The 17011-nt window shown below is 57.9% G+C and overlaps 1 protein-coding gene and 1 non-coding gene across 3 annotated transcripts; one reads left to right on the top strand and one right to left on the bottom strand.

Moving 5' to 3' along the window:
• On the bottom strand, positions 1971-2061 carry TRNAR-UCU. Its single transcript is given in 2 exon segments — positions 1971-2006; positions 2025-2061. It is a non-coding gene; the product is annotated as a tRNA-Arg (tRNA).
• On the top strand, positions 2424-16428 carry SLC27A4 (solute carrier family 27 member 4). Of its 2 annotated transcripts, XM_018055876.1 has the most exons (13): positions 2424-2712; positions 4008-4174; positions 5731-6125; positions 7852-8010; positions 9437-9506; positions 9614-9705; positions 10760-10869; positions 11120-11329; positions 11499-11625; positions 12166-12303; positions 12441-12605; positions 12703-12849; positions 15599-16428. In XM_018055876.1, the coding sequence occupies exons 2-13, from the start codon at positions 4014-4016 to the stop codon at positions 15754-15756; spliced, it is 1932 nt and encodes a 643-aa protein (XP_017911365.1). In that variant the 5' UTR covers positions 2424-2712; positions 4008-4013; the 3' UTR covers positions 15757-16428. The 2 variants fall into 2 exon arrangements, with proteins under 2 accessions (XP_017911365.1, XP_017911366.1); XM_018055877.1 differs by lacking the exon at positions 4008-4174 and having other exon boundaries at positions 2551-2712.

Below are 17011 nucleotides of genomic sequence, written 5' to 3' on the forward strand. Positions count from 1 at the left end.
AGGTGGTGGTGGTGACCAACAGCCCTGCTCTCCTCCACCCTGGACACATTGGTGAAGCCAGAGGCGTACCTGGCCTGAGGGAGGTGATGCCAGGGGACCTAGAGGAACAAGACAGTCTGCCCCAAAGCAGCTTATAGCCTAGCTGGACACACCGAGGTGGGTAGGCGGAGATTATTTCTTCTCTGCATAGGTTATCCCTCACCACCTCACCACGTGCGGAATAGCTGGTCCGGAGGGCAACTCAGGTGTGTCTGACCAGAAAGCAAAGGAGCTAAGTCACAGTAACGTGTGTGTGGTGGGTGTCAGCTGAAGTACAGTGAGCACGTAGTGAGGAACAACCTTGTCTCTCCGTCTACCTGCGCTGGGAAGCTGGTTCTTTACCACTGGTGCCCCTGGGTCAGGGCCTCCAATTCACCCTCCGTGTCAGTCATCCAAGAAGCATGTATTTGAGCTTCTGTTATTCGCTAAGACCTGTGGATACAATTAGAGGTAATCTTCAGGTCCAGGTTTTGTATGTGCTTTGTGGTCAACGAGCCTGTAGGTTACAATAATAAAAATGTCAACTAATTCAGAAGCCCCCCATGACACTCCAAACCAACCTTCTGAGGTGAACACTATTAGCATGTCTTGATTTTTACATATAAGAAAATAAGACTTTGAACATTCAGCTGAGAAGCTGACCCAGGTCTGTTGGATGCCAAAGCCTAGGCCCATAACCACTGCACCACACTGCCTCCTGAATGTCATACCCAAGGGGGAAGTGGTGCTTTTACATACCTTGGTCCCCCAAAAGGATGCACTCTGTGCTCTGAAAGAAATAGATCCAAGTATTTATCAGACCAAAATTTCATAAAATAAAAATAAAACTTGGCTATGCTAGGTCTTAGTTGCAGCATGCAGGATCTTCCTTGCAACATGCGAGATCTTTTAGCATGCAGGTTTTAGTTCCCTGACAAGTAATCGAACTCAGGCCCTCTGCATCAGGAGCTTGGAGTCTTAGCCACTAACATACCAGGGAAGTCCCCCCAAATTTCATTTTTTGTTTCTATAAACAGGCTCTGAAAATAGTCCCTCCTCACTTTTAAGGACTTGGACTGAATTAAGGGATTGAGGAGGCATTTATCTTTTTTAAGTTAAAAAAAAAAACTTTAGTTATTTTAAATTGAAGGATAATTGCTTTACAGTACTGTGTTGGTTTCTGACAAACATCAACATGAATCAGCCATAGGTATACATGTGTCCCCTTCCTCTGGAACCTCGCTCCGGATTAAGGGATCTATTTAACAACAAGTGGCAACTGTGGATGCCCAACATGTTTCATTATCAAGGAGCCCAGTTTTGAGAGGTCCAGAGTGACACAGGGTGGGGAAGTTGGCAGGGGGCCCAGGCCTGGGCAGGTGCCACGACAAATGTGGTCATACTCTTCAGGGGCCAAAGATTTATAGGGGTCTCCAGGTCCGTGCCCTTTGTACTTACTACCAAATATGCCAGGTTGCTCTCAAGGTAGCAAGGATAGCAAAGGGTTCCTACGCAGCACTCCGGGGGCCAAGTTTATTGCCGTCCCAGAAGCACTGGCTAGCCTGTGGTCTGCAGGAGCGTGGGGGGGTGGGGGGGGTGGGTTCTGAACCTTATGGCACTCAGTTCAGTCCACTTCAGTCACTCAGTCGTGTCCGACTCTTTGCGACCCCATGGACGGCAGCATGCCAGGCCTCCCTGTCCATCACCACCTCCCTTACTCAAACTCATGTCCATCGAGTTGGTGATGCCATCCAATCATCTCATCCTCTGTCTTCCCCTTCTCCTCCCGCCTTCAACCTTTCCCAGGATCAGGGTCTTTTCAAATGAGTCATTTCTTCGCATCAGGTGGCCAAAGTATTGTAGTTTTTCAGCTTCAGCATCAGTCCTTCCTTCTTATGGCACTGGAAGCCACAAAATATCCCACTGGAAGTGAGAAAGGAGCCGTCAAAATTCGACTCTGGTGGGACTCGAACCCACAACCTTTGAATAGCCACATCCAGGCCGGCTAGAAGTCCAATGCGCTATCCATTGCGCCACAGAGCCGGTTGCCTATCCTCCCCCGCGCCGGCATACCTCTGCCTGAAAACCCGCCCTTGTAGCGCCCTGCTAGGGGCCTTTGCCGAACTCTTTGTCAGTGTCTGGGCGCGGATTCCCGGAATCCCCGCCAGTGGCGCGGTGGGGTGGGGAGGGGTGCTCTCCTCCACGTCCGGGCGCCCACGAGTTGTGGGCAGTGGGGGTCCAGGAAGAGCCCGCCTGTCTCCTCCCGGCCTGGCGGGGGCGCGCGGCGCGCGACTACAATCCCCAGCGTGCGGCGCGGCGCCCCGCCCGAGGCCGTCGCGCGCGTAGGGGGCGAGCTGAGTCCGGCGGAGCCGGGCGCTCAGAGGCTGCGCGGCACCGGCCGGCTCTGCGGCTCGCTCGCCCGTGGGCAAGGCGCCGGAGGAGGTGTCGCCGGCCGGCGTAGCCGGTTTGGATGGCGAGAGGCGGGCGGGGGAGGAGCGCCGCGGGCGGGCGGGGCCGGGCGGCGGGCGGAGCCGGCCGAGTGGCCAGGGCCAGCCGAGGCGCAAAGCCGGCAAAGCGCTGCTGAGAACCTGCTCCGCGCGCCCAGGAGCGGCTGATGCGCGCCGCGTTCCCTACTCTGCTACAGCCGGCGGGCCGCATCTGGACAGGGTGCCCCGCGGCGGGGGCTGACGCCAGGTGAGCACAGGCCAGAACAATGGGTCTCCGGGCGAGAGAATGCGCCCGGTCGGGTCCGGGGGAGGTGGCAGTACCGGCTTGGGCTGGGGGCGGGGGGAAGGGGAAACGGGGCGCGCCCTACCGCTCTGTCTCCTTGCCGGGCGCTCTGTTACCCTGGCTTTTTAGGGGCCGGTGCGATCCGTAATGACCTGGGATCGCGGCCCCGGCCGATCTGGGCATCCCGTTCCTTCCTCGAACACAACCCTCAGCCTTTCGGGACGGTCTCGCCTTCTGCCCTGACGGACTCTGGGAGACCACAGTTCTGGGGACCTTGGAGACCTTTGGCATTGGAGTTGGAGGCGCTGGTGCAGTCCTCCTCCTGGCTTTTGCTTTTCGTGAGGCGGAGAGGGGAGATGGTCTAAGGGTCCGGACCATGTCTTCATCCTGGCTTGGAGAATCTCAGGCTACCTCATAGCCGTGACCTTCAGCCCCTCCCCAGGATTAGGAGAGCCTGAAGGCAAACAGCCCAGTCGGCTGTCCCTTGAGCAAGTCTGAAAAGTGCTAGGAATAGAGTCGGAGAGCCCTAATCTCAGCCCTGCCAGCTGTTCCTCTTCCCTTAAGCCCCAGTTCCCGAAGAGTCATCAGAGTGGCTTGCTGAGTGTGTTTGTGGGGGTGCCTTCAAGGCCTTCTTTCTCTCAGTACTTTTCTCCTCTGGGCAATCACCTCTCTGGCACCTCCAGGCTCTTACCTGTTTTCTCCATCGCCCCCTGTGGGCCAGCAGAGGCATGGTGCTCCCAGGCCTAAGGGCAGGGACTGAGCAAGGCCCTTTCCCAAGAAGCTGCCTCTCTGGGTGTTGTGGCTTGGCCTTATCATCCACAGAAACTCCCTAGGTCTTCGAGTGGGAAGTTGAGCCAGAGGCACTTAAGTCAATACCAAGCCACTTTGGTTGGGATCCTAGATGTCAGGCGAGTAGACTGTCCTCTGAGACCAATGGTCATTACACCCATTGCACAGAGGGGAAGACTAAGGACTAAAGTGGGAAAGGGACTTGTCCAAGATCAGTCAGAGAGTCCTAGGCAGAGATGGGACTGGGAGGCTAGAACCAGCCCCTGACCCGCAACCCAGCTCCTTACCTCAAGTCCAGGCCTTTAGCCTGACCCTTCCAGACTGTCCTGGGATGGGACCCAGTCCTCAGCTACCCTACTCCATCTGAACTCACTACACATTGACCATCTGAGATGATAGTGGCCCGGCTGCCTGGGCCAGGAGGTAGGGCACCCAGGCACTTGGGTCCACTGACTGCCCTGTGCCCACAGGCCACAATGCTGCTTGGGGCATCTCTGTTGGGGGTGCTGCTGTTCTCCCGGCTGGTGCTGAAACTGCCCTGGACCCAAGTGGGGTTCTCCCTGTTCTTCCTCTACCTGGGGTCTGGCGGCTGGCGCTTCATCCGAATCTTTATCAAGACTGTCAGGCGTGATATCTTGTGAGTACCTGGAACAGCCCTTCCTGGGTCTCCTACACTCTTCTGGGTTTAATCTCCTCAAACCAGACCGCATGTCCTCTACCAGCACAGAGTACCTGGGCCCCAAAGGAGCAGTCTTTGCTCCTCATCCTTCCCCTTGCAATAGTACATGGTACCTCCATTGCCACGGTCAAAGTCTCTTCCCAGGGAATCTCCCTAACCTGGTGCCCTTTGGCCTGGAGCAGACTTGGGGGCCTGGTCCATATACTGAACACCATGTATGTTGAGGAGACCTCAGTAAGGGGTCCCGAGAAGATGCTGTAGCTTGTGAGAGGGTGAAGAGGAACCCTGTGAAGTCTCTGTCCTCCAGCTGGCGCAGGTTCTGGAGCCACCTGAATCATGCCCACAAAGAACCTGTTTCACAAAGAAGGGCAGGTATGGTCCACAAGGAGGATATCCTGTACCAGAAAGCCTGGCTGCCACCTGCTCTGTGCCAGACCTTGGGCTGACTCTGGTTGTGGGGTTGAGTGGACATGGCAGTCCAGGACCTGGGATAGGCTCAGACTGGTCAGGGAGACTGGCAAGGGACACAGAAAATCCGCAGGCTAGCAGGGCCCTGCAAGCAGAGCCCCTGGCAGTCTTGTTTTGCTCATGGCCGTGTCCCAGCAGTGTGACCCGCACTCGGAACAGGCAGTTCGGCGTTTGTCAATCTGAGCTGGTTGCAAAAGGAGGTGTTGAGTGGCCACTGCAGGAAGGATGGTAGCAGCCCAGAGGTGTGGGGGCGTGAAACAGAGAGACGGCTTCAGGCCTGGGCCCTGGGAAATCAGAGGAGGCCTCCCAGAGGAGAAGCAGGTGTGCCTGAGAGTCACCTCCAGGAGGTGGAAGCAGGGGGTGCCAGTCGGAGGGCATGGCAGCAGCAAAGGCGGAGAGGCTGGGGAGCCAGGAGAGTTCAGGGATCCGAGGTGGCAGGGCAAGGTAGGGAGATGTTGCCAAAAGCTTCCTGTACAAACATTTGTTGAACCTCAGTGCCCTGCCTGGCACCGAGCAGGGCCCAGGAGCAAGATGGTGAGGCAGGACAGAGCCCCACCCTTGCTGGGCCCACAGGGAGGGAGACCAGACAAATTGCAAACTTGTCCTTTTTTACTGGAGTGGTGAGGGGGAGAGGGATGATCGGGGGTGTGCCAGGTCCAGGACGAGGAGTTTGGACTTTGGCTTGCTCCCTGGAGATGTGGAAGGCCCTGACAGACCCACAGACTCCGAGCAGAGAGAGGGCAATAGGGGTTGAACTCTGGAGTCGGAGGGGACTGAAGTTCAAATGTCAGCACTGCTGCGTTGTCCCACCTTGAAACCCAGGGCAAGTGCTGGGCGCCGGTGTCTTCCTCTGTACCGGGTGGGGAGGAAGTCATCACCTGGGTGCCCGGTGTTATCATGCAGCATCAGTGAGCCACTTCAGGTAACGCTGCCCCACACACGGGTGCTGGGAAGGGGGTGTCGCAAGCGATCAAACCAGGGTCTCGGGACCCCCTACTCCTAAGCCCGGCAGTCACAGCTCCCTTGCTCTTCCTCCCCTCCCCCAGTGGCGGCACCGTGCTCCTGAGGGTGAAGGCCAAGGTCCGACGGTACCTACGGGAGCGGCGCACAGTGCCCATCCTGTTTGCCGCCACAGTCCAGCGCCACCCAGACAAGACGGCCCTGATCTTTGAGGGCACAGACACGCACTGGACCTTCCGGCAGCTGGACGACTACTCAAACAGTGTGGCCAACTTCCTGCAGGCTCAGGGCCTGGCCTCGGGTGACGTGGCTGCCCTCTTCATGGAGAACCGCAATGAGTTTGTGGGTCTGTGGCTGGGCATGGCCAAGCTGGGCGTGGAGGCAGCGCTCATCAACACCAACCTCCGGCGGGATGCGCTGCTCCACTGCCTGACCTCCTCCCAGGCCCGGGTCCTCGTCTTTGGCAGTGAGATGGCCCCAGGTGAGCCCTGAAGTGGCAAGGGACAGGCAGGGAGTCCCACGGGACTGCCACAACCCACCTACAGCCCCTGGGGGAGGCTGTGTGTGGCCCAGAGATTAAGGGCATGAGCCCTGGAGTCAGACGGTGTGGGCTCTTCCCCCCCAATCCCCGGGAGCCGGGAGACCCAGGGAGATGGCAGCCCTCTGCTGCAGTCTCCTCACCACAGCACCGTTTTCAGGGAGGTGCTTAACAGAGTGAAGCCCTAACAAAGCGGCTGATGCTAAGTGAGCCCTCAGACATGATGGTGACCATTCTTGTGACTTACTTGGCCTCATCTCAATCAGTTCAGTCACTCAGTCAGTCGTGTCCAATTCTTTGCGACCCCATGGACTGCAGCACGCCAGGCCTCCCTGTCCATCATCAACTCCCAGAGCTTACTCAAACTCATGTCTATTGAGATAGTGATGCCATCCAACCATCTTATCCTCTGTCATCCCCTTCTCCCGCCTTCCATCTTTCCCAGCATCAGGGTCTTTTCCAGTGAGTCAGTTCTTCTCATCAGGTGGCCAAAGTATTGGAGCTTCAGCTTCAGCATCAGTCCTTCCAATGAATATTCAGGACTGATTTCCTTTAGGATGGACTGGTTGGATCTCCTTGCAGTCCAAGGGACTCTCAAGAGTCTCCTCCAACACCACAGTTCAAAAGCATCAGTTCTCTGGTGCTCAGCTTTCTTTAGAGTCCAGCTCTCACATCCATACATGGCCTCATCTACCTGACCTGTAAAATGGGAACAAGAAGCCGCTCCCTGCTGTGCCACAGAGCTTATGTTTATCGGCTGCCACGCTGGCACTGACCACGTGCTGAGCTCGGTGCTTCACAGAAGCAGCTCTAATCTTCACAAAGCCTGGTGAAAGCAGAGAGTGTCATCTTGGCTTTACAGAGAACGAGACCGAGGTTCAGAGTGGTGCGAGGCACTCACCCAGAGCCACACAGCTGTTAAGTGGGTGACGGAACCGAGATTTGACCTTGGGCTTGACCCCAGTGTGCCTGTTCTCTCTCCCCACACTGTTGTGACTAATGGGCTAATGTTGTGGGCTGATGGGCAGAAGAGGTTATGGAAATGCTGAAATGAGGAGAGGAAGGATGCGGCAGGGAGAGAGTGAGAGGGTTGGAAGAAGTTAAGAGGAATTATGGCTGAGTGGGCCAGGACCGGCCTGTGTTCTGGGCGCTGAGCGTCTGGACATCTGTAGTGCACAGGGGAGCCTGAGAGAAGGCCGCCACTCTCTGAAGAGGCTGAAGGGCTGCACAGCCTCTGACCACCCCCGACTCCTCCCTCCTAACCAGTCCCCCACAGACTAGCATCATACAGTGGATAGAAGCATAAACCTTGGGGTGAGGTAGAGCTGGCTTTGAGCCCCAGATCTGGTACATTCTAGCTGTGACTCCCTTCTGTGCTTGGGGCCTCAGTGTTCCCATCTGTAAGATGGGCTGTTACTGGTACCCGTTTCCTGAGGTGTGTGAGCAGGAGCCTGCCACGTGATCAGCCAGCAGCTCGTGGGAGCCCTTGCTTCTCTCAGCATCTTCCTTATAACAAGTCCCAGGCACTTCGTTCACCTCTCTGCCACACCCAGCCAGTGTCCTCTGACACCATGCTCAGCCCCGACATGAGTAGAGGTCCCTGGAACAGGAGGCAGGGGGAGGAGGGGTGCCCTGGCCTGCCTGTGGATCTGTCTTGTTTCCCCCGCAGCTGTCCTTGAGATCCATGCCAACCTGGACCCCTCGCTCAACCTCTTCTGCTCTGGTCCCTGGGAGCCCAGTGCAGGGCCCGCCGGCACGAAGCACCTGGACCCGCTACTGGAAGATGCCCCCAAGCACCAGCCCAGCCGTCCCAACAAGGGCTTCGTAGGTGAGCCCCTCACCCCCACAGAAGGGTTCAAAGATGGCCAAGAGACAGAGCAGGGGCCTTGGGGCCTGGGTTCTTCTGTAAACTTGCCACGTGACCTGGAATGAGTCGTGTCATATCCCTTTTCCATTCGGGGAAAATGAGCCACAGTCCCCAGCTTTTACTGCGAAGACTGGGTGAGCTGGCGTGTGTGAAAGTGGCAGGCACTTCTTGAACATGCAGTTCTTGAATAGCCTTCGCTGATGCCTGATGCAGGCAGGAGCAGGTGGAGCCCGGGAGCCTGCCTCGTCCGAGTGTGGGCTGGGCTCAGGCCCTCGGCGAGCCCCTTTCATAGTCACCCAGCGCCCGTCCAGGGCAGGCCCCTGTTGTGATCCTCTCCCTGCTCTGGGCTGCCTGCCCCCGACCCCTCCTCCAGGCAGCCTTCCAGACCCTCTCGCCTCTCTTCTTCTCCGCTCCACAAGCCTGCCTTGTGGACCCCAGGGCTTACTGTGTGGCCTGGGGCAGAGGGGTTCAGAGCCTGGGCCAAGTTCATGTCCCAGCTCTACTGCTTCCCTTGTGTGACCCTGAACACCTGAGCTGCTCTCTGAGCCTCGGTTCCCAGAGCCGTGAAATTGGGGATGGCAACCGAACCTATGCTTGAGGGCTGGAAAAGGTCCCATGGAGAGCTGGAGTCATTACCGTCTGACCTCTGCCATCTGTGGCTCTTGTGTGCTGGGTGCTTTTGTAAGCTACTTGAGGGCAGGGCCTCTGGCAGGTTGAGTCTGGTGCCCAGCCTTGGGCTGACATGCCGTGGGCACCCTGTAACACGAGTTACTATATAACATGTGGCAGCACCCCATGGCATGCCTGACCTCCTGGAACCTCCAGCCTGGTGGGACTGAGCCTCACACAGAGACCATGACGTGACTGTCCCTGGTCCTCAGATCTGGGGGGATAAAGACAGCGTTGCTGGTACAAAAGCTGCCTCTGAGCCCTGCTGTCTGCAGCTGATACCTCCCATGTAGTAGGCATCAGCTCCTCTGAGAAAGCCCTCCCTGGAGCTACCGCCCCTCCTTGGAGTTTGTGTCCAGTGCTGCCGCCAGGCTTTGGCAGGCCCTGTGCTTGCCAACACACAGTGCTCGCTATTGGAAATGCCCGCCTTCTCATCTTCCTGTCCCACTGGGCGGGCACCTCCCTCCTAGGCAAGGCCTGTGCTCATATTCGTCACTGATGTCACCCTGGCCCTGGCACAGAATGAGGGCTCAGAAGAGTGTGTTGAAGGAGCCAGTGCAGGTATTAGAGCAGGTAGTGATGTCTGGGGCCATCAGGGTAGGCTTCCTGGAGTAGGTGTGCCGGGAATGGGTGTTAAGTGATACTCACCTACCGCTGTCTGACTCTGTGCCCAGCCTTACGCTGGCCCCTCACAGCCACTCCTGCCTGTTTTCCTCAGATAAGCTCTTCTACATCTACACGTCAGGCACCACCGGGCTGCCCAAAGCTGCCATCGTGGTGCATAGCAGGTAAGGGGGCGGTGCCCTGCGGGGAGACCTGGGGAGGTGGGACCTGGGGCTCCGCTCCTCCTGCCTTTCCAAGGGCCCACGGAGCCCTCAGCCCTCTGCCTTCCCAGGTATTACCGGATGGCTGCCCTGGTGTACTATGGCTTCCGCATGCGGCCCGACGACATCGTCTATGACTGCCTCCCCCTCTACCACTCTGCAGGTAGCCTGGGCCCGCCCCCTTGGTGCCCAGCCGTCCCTGAGCCTTCAGAGCCCTACCCCTCCTGGCAGGCTACATGTTGCAGTAGAAACATAACAAGTTTGGAGTCAAATCTGGTTTCAAAACCAGATATGGACATTGACCTTGATGAGAGTGGGCATACCAGCATAATTGGTGGGTGTGGCAGTGCCCACAGGGCACCTGGGCTGGTCTGACCATTCAGTCCATTTCCACCGGTGTGGACAGCCTGGCTGCTTGGTCTGGGGGCTTTCTAGAAAGACAGATGACTAAATATAGTTCCTGCCCTTAAAGGTGCTTAGAGTTTGAATATGTGTGTTGCGGGCAGGCTGAATGATGGGAACCCTACCCTGAGCTCTCAGGCAAGAAAGGGCCTTGAGTGTGGGGAGGTGCAGGGAGCAAGGAGTTCAACTCAAAGAGGAGCCCAACTCAAGGAAGGCTTCCTGGAGGAGGTGCCCCCCAATACAGGCAGGTGTGAAGCCAGGCAAGCTAGCTCAGCTCTGGCTGGCTGAATGGCAGTGTTACAGCTTTGGGAAAAGGAGCTTGGGGCCAGCTCCAGAGGCTTCAGGGGACTGTCTAAGTAATGTGCACTTGAACCCGTAGGCACTGGGGAGCCATGGAAGGTGTCCAACTGGGGAGAGATGTGATCAGTTAGAGTTGGAGGGCAGGACAGAGAAAGGGAGAGTCTTCGAGGGGGTTGGGCTGTACAAGAGGAGGCTCTGGAGTACACGATATCTCTCCTTTGTCTGACTTACTTCACTCAGTTCTATATAGCCCCAGGGAACTCTGCTCAGTGTTGTGGCAGCCTGGATGGGAGGGGAGTCTGGGGGAGAATGGTTACCTGTATATGTATGGCTGAGTCCTTTCGCTCTTCACCTGAAACCATAACATTGTTGGTTAATCAGCTATACCCCAGTGCAAAATAAACCATTAAAAAAATAAAATGACGTCTTCGGTGGCCAAAATAAACAAAAAGACGAGACTCTGGAAAGAAAGGGCTCCTGTCTCCCTGACCCCCGGGTCCCCCCTCTGCCTTCAGGAAACATCGTGGGGATGGGGCAGTGCCTGATCCACGGCATGACCGTGGTGATCCGGAAGAAGTTCTCGGCTTCCCGCTTCTGGGACGACTGTATCAAGTACAACTGCACGGTGAGTGAGAAGGAAAAGGGTGGAGCGCCCGTGCCCCACACCAGCTCTACGCAGGGATGCCCGTCTTCGAGCTGAAGGCAGCCAGCCGTTTGCTCGGGGCAGCACTCCCGTGGCTCAGATGGGGAGGCTGAGGCCCAGAGAGGGAAGGGATCACACAGCCGGCCCTGGGGATAGGAGGGGTACGGGCTTGGGAGGGCAGCGAAGGTGGGGCAGCCTCCAGGGCCCAGACTCATGCCTGGTCCTCCCCCAGATTGTGCAGTACATCGGCGAGCTGTGCCGCTACCTCCTGAACCAGCCACCCCGGGAGGTGGAGGGTCAGCACCGGGTGCGCATGGCGCTTGGCAACGGCCTCCGCCAGTCCATCTGGACCGAATTCTCTAGCCGCTTCCACATCCCCCAGGTGGCCGAGTTCTATGGGGCCACGGAGTGCAACTGCAGCCTGGGCAACTTCGATGGCCAGGTGCGGCCCAGGCTGGGGACGCAGCGGGCCCATGGGAGACAGGGATGGCGGAGGGGAGGGCGGGCTTCCGGCATGGAGGGCGGTTGTGGAAGCTGGAGCCCGGCTCGCAGCCCCCCAGACTGTCCAGTTTGAGGTGGGAGAGCCCGGGCCCAAGGCTTGGCCTTTGCAGGTGGGAGCCTGTGGCTTCAACAGCCGCATCCTGTCCTTCGTGTACCCCATCCGGCTGGTTCGTGTCAACGAGGACACCATGGAGCTGATCCGGGGCCCTGACGGCCTTTGCATTCCCTGCAAGCCAGGTCTGCCCGAGGGTTGCAGCTCGGGGTCAGAGTGGGCGGGGCTGGCTTAGGAAGGGGATGGGGCAGGGATGGGTGGGTGGGTGGGTGCGTGGGTGAGGAGCCCTGTCCTGATCAGCGGCCTGAAGTCAGCTCTTCTCTTAGGGCTGCATGGCATTTATTTCTTGATCCAACCATCCGTTCAGTCACCATCCCATCTACCCAACAGCCCATTCGTGCACATTCGTGCTGTGGACCCTGGGCCCCGGCCGCCGCAGCTCCCCAGCTCTGTGCCTGAGTCCCCTCCTGCACGTGGTTGTCCTGGAGAGGTGGTGCGGTACAGGATGCAAACCTCTGAGCAGAGCGGGACCTGGGGAGTGCTGACTTTAGTTAGGCCGTCCACGCTGAGCTTGACCACCCTTTCATTTGTTCAGTGACCAAGTGTTACTGAGAAGCTCCCAGCCCTCGGGGCTCCCGGGCTGGGGGAGAAAGGGGGCGTTGCTGGGGGTGTTTTAGTATGAAGGAGACCCCAGGGGGACCTGACCCTGCCTCCCCTGGCTGCAGGTGAGCCGGGCCAGCTGGTGGGCATCATCATCCAGCAAGACCCCTTGCGGCGCTTCGACGGCTACTTGAACCAGAGCGCCAACAACAAGAAGATCGCCCGGGATGTCTTCAAGAAGGGGGACCAGGCCTACCTCAGTGGTGGGTGGACACCCCTCCGGAGGCCTTTGCCGCCCCTTGGGGAGGGGGGAAGGGATTGAAGGGCCCCACCCTCAGAGAACACCTCCGCCCAACCAAGCCCCTGGGGCACCACCCCCCTACACATGACTCCTCTCTAGGTGACGTGCTGGTGATGGACGAGCTGGGCTACGTGTATTTCCGCGACCGCACGGGGGACACGTTCCGCTGGAAAGGCGAGAACGTGTCCACCACCGAGGTGGAGGGCACGCTCAGCCGCCTGCTGGACATGGCCGACGTGGCCGTGTATGGCGTCGAGGTGCCAGGTATCCCGAGAGGCGGGAGGGACCAGGCATTTGTGTGGAGCAGCCAGCAGGGCCATGGCCAGCCAGCTGCTCACCGTCTACTCTGCCGCCTCCCCAGGGACCGAGGGCCGGGCTGGCATGGCTGCCGTGGCCAGCTCCTCCAGCAGCTGTGACCTGGAGCACTTAGCCCAGCTCCTGCAGAAGGAGCTGCCGCAGTACGCCCACCCCATCTTCCTGCGCTTTCTGCCCGAGCTGCACAAGACAGGTCTGTCCCCTGACCCCCAGCTCCAAATCATGGGTGGGTGCCGGCTGAGGCCCCTTCCCGGGTCCTTCTAGGGAAACCGGCTGGCTGTTGTTCGCCCTTCCCCACAGCCTCTCTGGGTGGTCGGCAACATGACCTAGCTGTGAGCTGACACCGCCTCCAGAGAGAGATGGTGTGTCTACTGTCAGTGGAACCAATACTGACTGAGTGTGGTGGTCTGCTCCAGGCACTGTGCTTGGGCCCTGGGGATAGAGGTGACAAATTCCAGCAGGACCTGTGTGCTTCCTGGGAGTTTCCAGAGCAGGAGGCAGCCACAGGATAAGGAATTGCTAAGATAAGAGTGGAATGCAGGTCAAACTGATAGGAAAGGGAACGTGACTTGGGGATGACTGGAAGGCTCCCCTGAGGATGCTCCAGTTCAGCGGGAGACCTGAGCGAGAGAGAGAGCACTCTGGGGACAGGAGGCCCTCTGGGCTGTGGGAACAGCCCATGCGGAGTCCCTGAGGCAGGGAGGTGCTTGATTGCCAGGGGACTAAAAGGAGGCCCCCGAAGCTGGGGCCAGTGAGGGGTGGGCAGCGGCATGTAGTGGGATGGGAGGGCACGGGGGAGCCACAGGAGGGTTGGAGCAGGGTAGTGACCCAGTCAGACTCACGTCCTGCAAAGCCCGCCAGTGTCTGAGGGGCTGCAGATGGCCCCGTGGGACAGGGAGATGAGAGGGCAGGGTAAGTGGTGGGTCCAGACAGACAGCAAGCGCCCCGAGGACTGGATGGCCGCTGTGACTTCTGCATCCTGGAGGGACAGGGAGGCTGTTGGACCTTAGGCCTCAGACAGGCTTTGCTGCAGAACAAACAGCCCCCAAGCTTACTTAGGGCTCCAAACAGGTGTCTTATTTGCTCACAATTTGTAGGTCAGCAATTTGGGGTGATGTTCAGCTGAGCGTTCTTCTGTTGGCCCCACCTAGCGTCAGACAGTGCCATTGACAGCTTCCGCGGCTATCCAGTGGTTAAGACTGCATCTTGCAGTGCAGGGGTGTGTGGGTTCGCACACACAGGATTAGATCCCTGATCAGGGAACTAAGGCCCCACATGCCTTGGGGTGTGGCCAAAAAAATTTTTTTTTTTTAAGTTTTAAAAGAAATAGTGCCACTGGGTGTGAGGTGGCCTCCCTCACGTGGGGCTCCCAGCTGGTTGGCCCTGCAGCGGTGTCCATATACCTGTCTGCGGTGATGGTGGTGTTCTCTGACCACTCTCTCCAACACAGCAGCCATCTGCCCCCAGTAACTACTGGGCACTTGAAGTGCAACTAGTGTGATGGTGAAACTGAATTTTAAATTTTAATTAAATTTACATAGCTACACGTGGCCAGTGATTACCCGCTTCAGTTCAGTTGCTCAGTCGTGTCCGACTCTCTGCAACCCCATGGACTGCAGCATGCCAGGCCTCCCTGTCCATCACTAACTCCCAGAGTTTATTCGAACTCATGTCCATTGAGTCGATGATGCCATCTAACCATCTCATCCTCTGTCATCCCCTTCTCTTCCCGCCTTCAATCTTTCCCAGCATCAGAGTCTTTTCTAAGGAGTCAGTTCTTCGTATCAGGTGGCCAAATTTTTTATTGGAGTTTCATCTTCAGCATCAGTCCTTCCAATGAATATTCAGGACTGATTTCCTTTAGGATGGACTGGTTGGATCTCCTTGCAGTCCAAGGGACTCTCAAGAGTCTTCTCCAACACCACAGTTCAAAAGCATCAGTTCTCTGGTGCTCAGCTTTCTTTGTAGTCCAGCTCTCACATCCATACATGACTACTGGAAAAACCATAGGTTTGACTAGACAGACCTTGTCTAAGTGGCCTTTGCTTCGGATGGTTCCCCTTTGTTCCACATGGCTTTCCATCCTTCAGAGGTCAGTCTGCTCTCAGGGTGCCCCCAAGCGGGTAAGGATGGAAGCTTCAACACCCCTTGAGGCCTAGGCTCACCCAGACTGCCCACAGTCTCTGAGTCAGAGTAAGTTGTAAAACCAGTCTAAATTCAAGTAGGCGTTGAGAAAGACTCCAGCTCTTGCTGGGAGAACTGGCTGATGGACATGACAGAGGAGAAGCCAGGGCAGGAAGCTGTAGGCATTTCTGGTATCCATCGTACCTGAATTCAATTTTTACTAGCTGTGTAACGTTGGCCCAGAGGTGTGCTTCTCTGAGCCTCAGTCTTCTCATCTATCTAGTGGGGCTAATACCATTGAGTGAAAGATACAGAATTTCTTAAGGGGGAAAATGGTCATTGAACTATTTCAGAGATGCTGAAATCTTATGCATCTCAGAATCCACAGGATATGGTTATGTCCCTCCCCCCGGGGTTGAGGTGCAATTTCCTGAGATCACTTCTGTACCTGGGAGGTGCTCAGGTTAAAACAAGCCCTCAGGGAAGGCCCGTGTCCTGCCCTCGGTCTGCTGTCAACTCAGCACGTGGCCCTGGACAAATAGCTTCCCTTCTTTGGGCCTCAGTTTCCTTGTCTGCAAAGAGGGGTGGGTGACTCCGCCCCTCCCCTTTGCCGGGGCTGCTGAGGAGCTGTGCATACTGTAATGGATGAAGCCTTTTCAGACTGTAAAGGGCTGTGTCCCTCCTCCCCCAGTTCCCCTCACCTGTGTTCCCTCCAGCCCTCCTCCCTGTCCCTCCTCAACCCAGGCGGGTGGGTTCCTGGAGCTCGGACCCCTGCCCGAGCTCTGACCCTTCTCCCACTTGCCTTCTCCCTCCCTCAGCGACCTTCAAGCTACAGAAGACAGGACTACGGAAGGAGGGCTTTGACCCAACAGTTGTGAAAGACCAGCTGTTCTACCTGGATGCCCGGAAGGGCCGCTACGTCCCGCTGGACCACGAGGCCTACACTCGCATCCAGGCGGGCCAGGAGAAGCTGTGACTGACCCCGAGTCCCTCTTGAGGGCCAGCGGATACTGGATCTAGAGCCCTAGCTCCCACCCCGGAGAGGTCCTGGGCGAAGCCAGACCAAAGCAAGCAAAGCCTGGCACCACCACCCCCCCCGAGGTGCCAACCCCCACCCCTCAGAACTGCCAAGGGACTCACTGCCACCTCCCCGCTCCACACTGAGGCTTTCTGTGAAAGCTTCAGATCCACTTTATGTCTTGGAGGCCATGTGGGGGTCTCTGGGCCTCAGGCTGAGACTGAGACTGGGCCCCGCGGGGTGATGTCTCAGGTCAGGACAAGGGGAAATAGAGTGTCTCCAAGCACTTCGCAGAGAACAGGCAGCTTGTAAATGGGACCAGGGCAGAAGCCCCCAGACTCAGGAAGCCAGCACAGTGGGCAAGGAGGGCCGGCGATCGGGCATCTGAAGAGGATCCAGGTCCTGGGACCACGCAGGTGTCCCTCAGCCCTACCGGGCAGAAGGGAACCACCCTGCAGCAGGCAGCCTGGATGGGGCACCCCTCTCCTCCTCTGGGTGGCTGCCTGGCTGTCCCTCAGGCAGAGCCTCTCTGTCTTTGCCAGTCTGTCCACATCTCCTCCTGGCCTGGCTGTGAGGGTAGAAGGGGTGTGGGGCACTCAGGGGCCAATAAACTCCGCCTTGCCTCCTCGAGCCTGTGTGCACACTGCCCCCAGCCTGCTGGGACCCCAGCTCGTGCCCCGTTCGTCGTTCCCTTATTCCTTCGTTCATTTAGACCAAGGGATATGGCAGGTAAGACGCTATAGTCCCCACATCTCAGGTGAGGGGCAGTGCCCACCTGAGCCCTGCAAGGTGTCACTTAGGAGTTTGTGGCCTTGGGCAAGTAACTGTCTCCTCTGTGAATCAGGAGGATTCAGAGAGCCGAAGGGGAGCCAGGCTGAGGAACGGGCTGTTCAGAGCCACAGGAGGAAGCCCTAGGCCAGCACAGGGTCCCAGCTCCACATTCCTGCTCATGCTGTTCCTTGTGTCGGGGCTGCACTTTCCCAGGGGGTTGGGGGCTCTCAGGGCACAGAGCAGGCCGGCCTGGCCAGCTGGGTGGAGTGTGGGAAGGCTTCCTGGAACCATCTTCCCAGAGCTGGTGAGTCTGCAGTGCCACTGGAGGGCCAGCTGTCCCCTGGAGCCCATCCCTGGAGTCGCACCCAGGCTAGAAGTGCTCAGCCCAGCGGGAAGTGGAGGTGGGGGGTGGGGAGGGGGAGACCGTTCACCCCAAGCCAGG

Source organism: Capra hircus, chromosome 11 (genome assembly GCF_001704415.2).
Source record: "Capra hircus breed San Clemente chromosome 11, ASM170441v1, whole genome shotgun sequence".
Classification (NCBI taxonomy): Eukaryota; Metazoa; Chordata; class Mammalia; order Artiodactyla; family Bovidae; genus Capra; species Capra hircus.

Excerpts from the sequence above, each read along its gene's own strand:
- SLC27A4 (XM_018055876.1), top strand. The coding sequence starts at position 4,014 with ATGCTGCTTGGGGCATCTCTGTTGGGGGTGCTGCTGTTCTCCCGGCTG. Across the intron at positions 10,870-11,119 it reads GTATCAAGTACAACTGCACG|ATTGTGCAGTACATCGGCGA; the intron begins GTGAGTGAGAAG and ends GTCCTCCCCCAG. Across the intron at positions 11,330-11,498 it reads TGGGCAACTTCGATGGCCAG|GTGGGAGCCTGTGGCTTCAA; the intron begins GTGCGGCCCAGG and ends TGGCCTTTGCAG.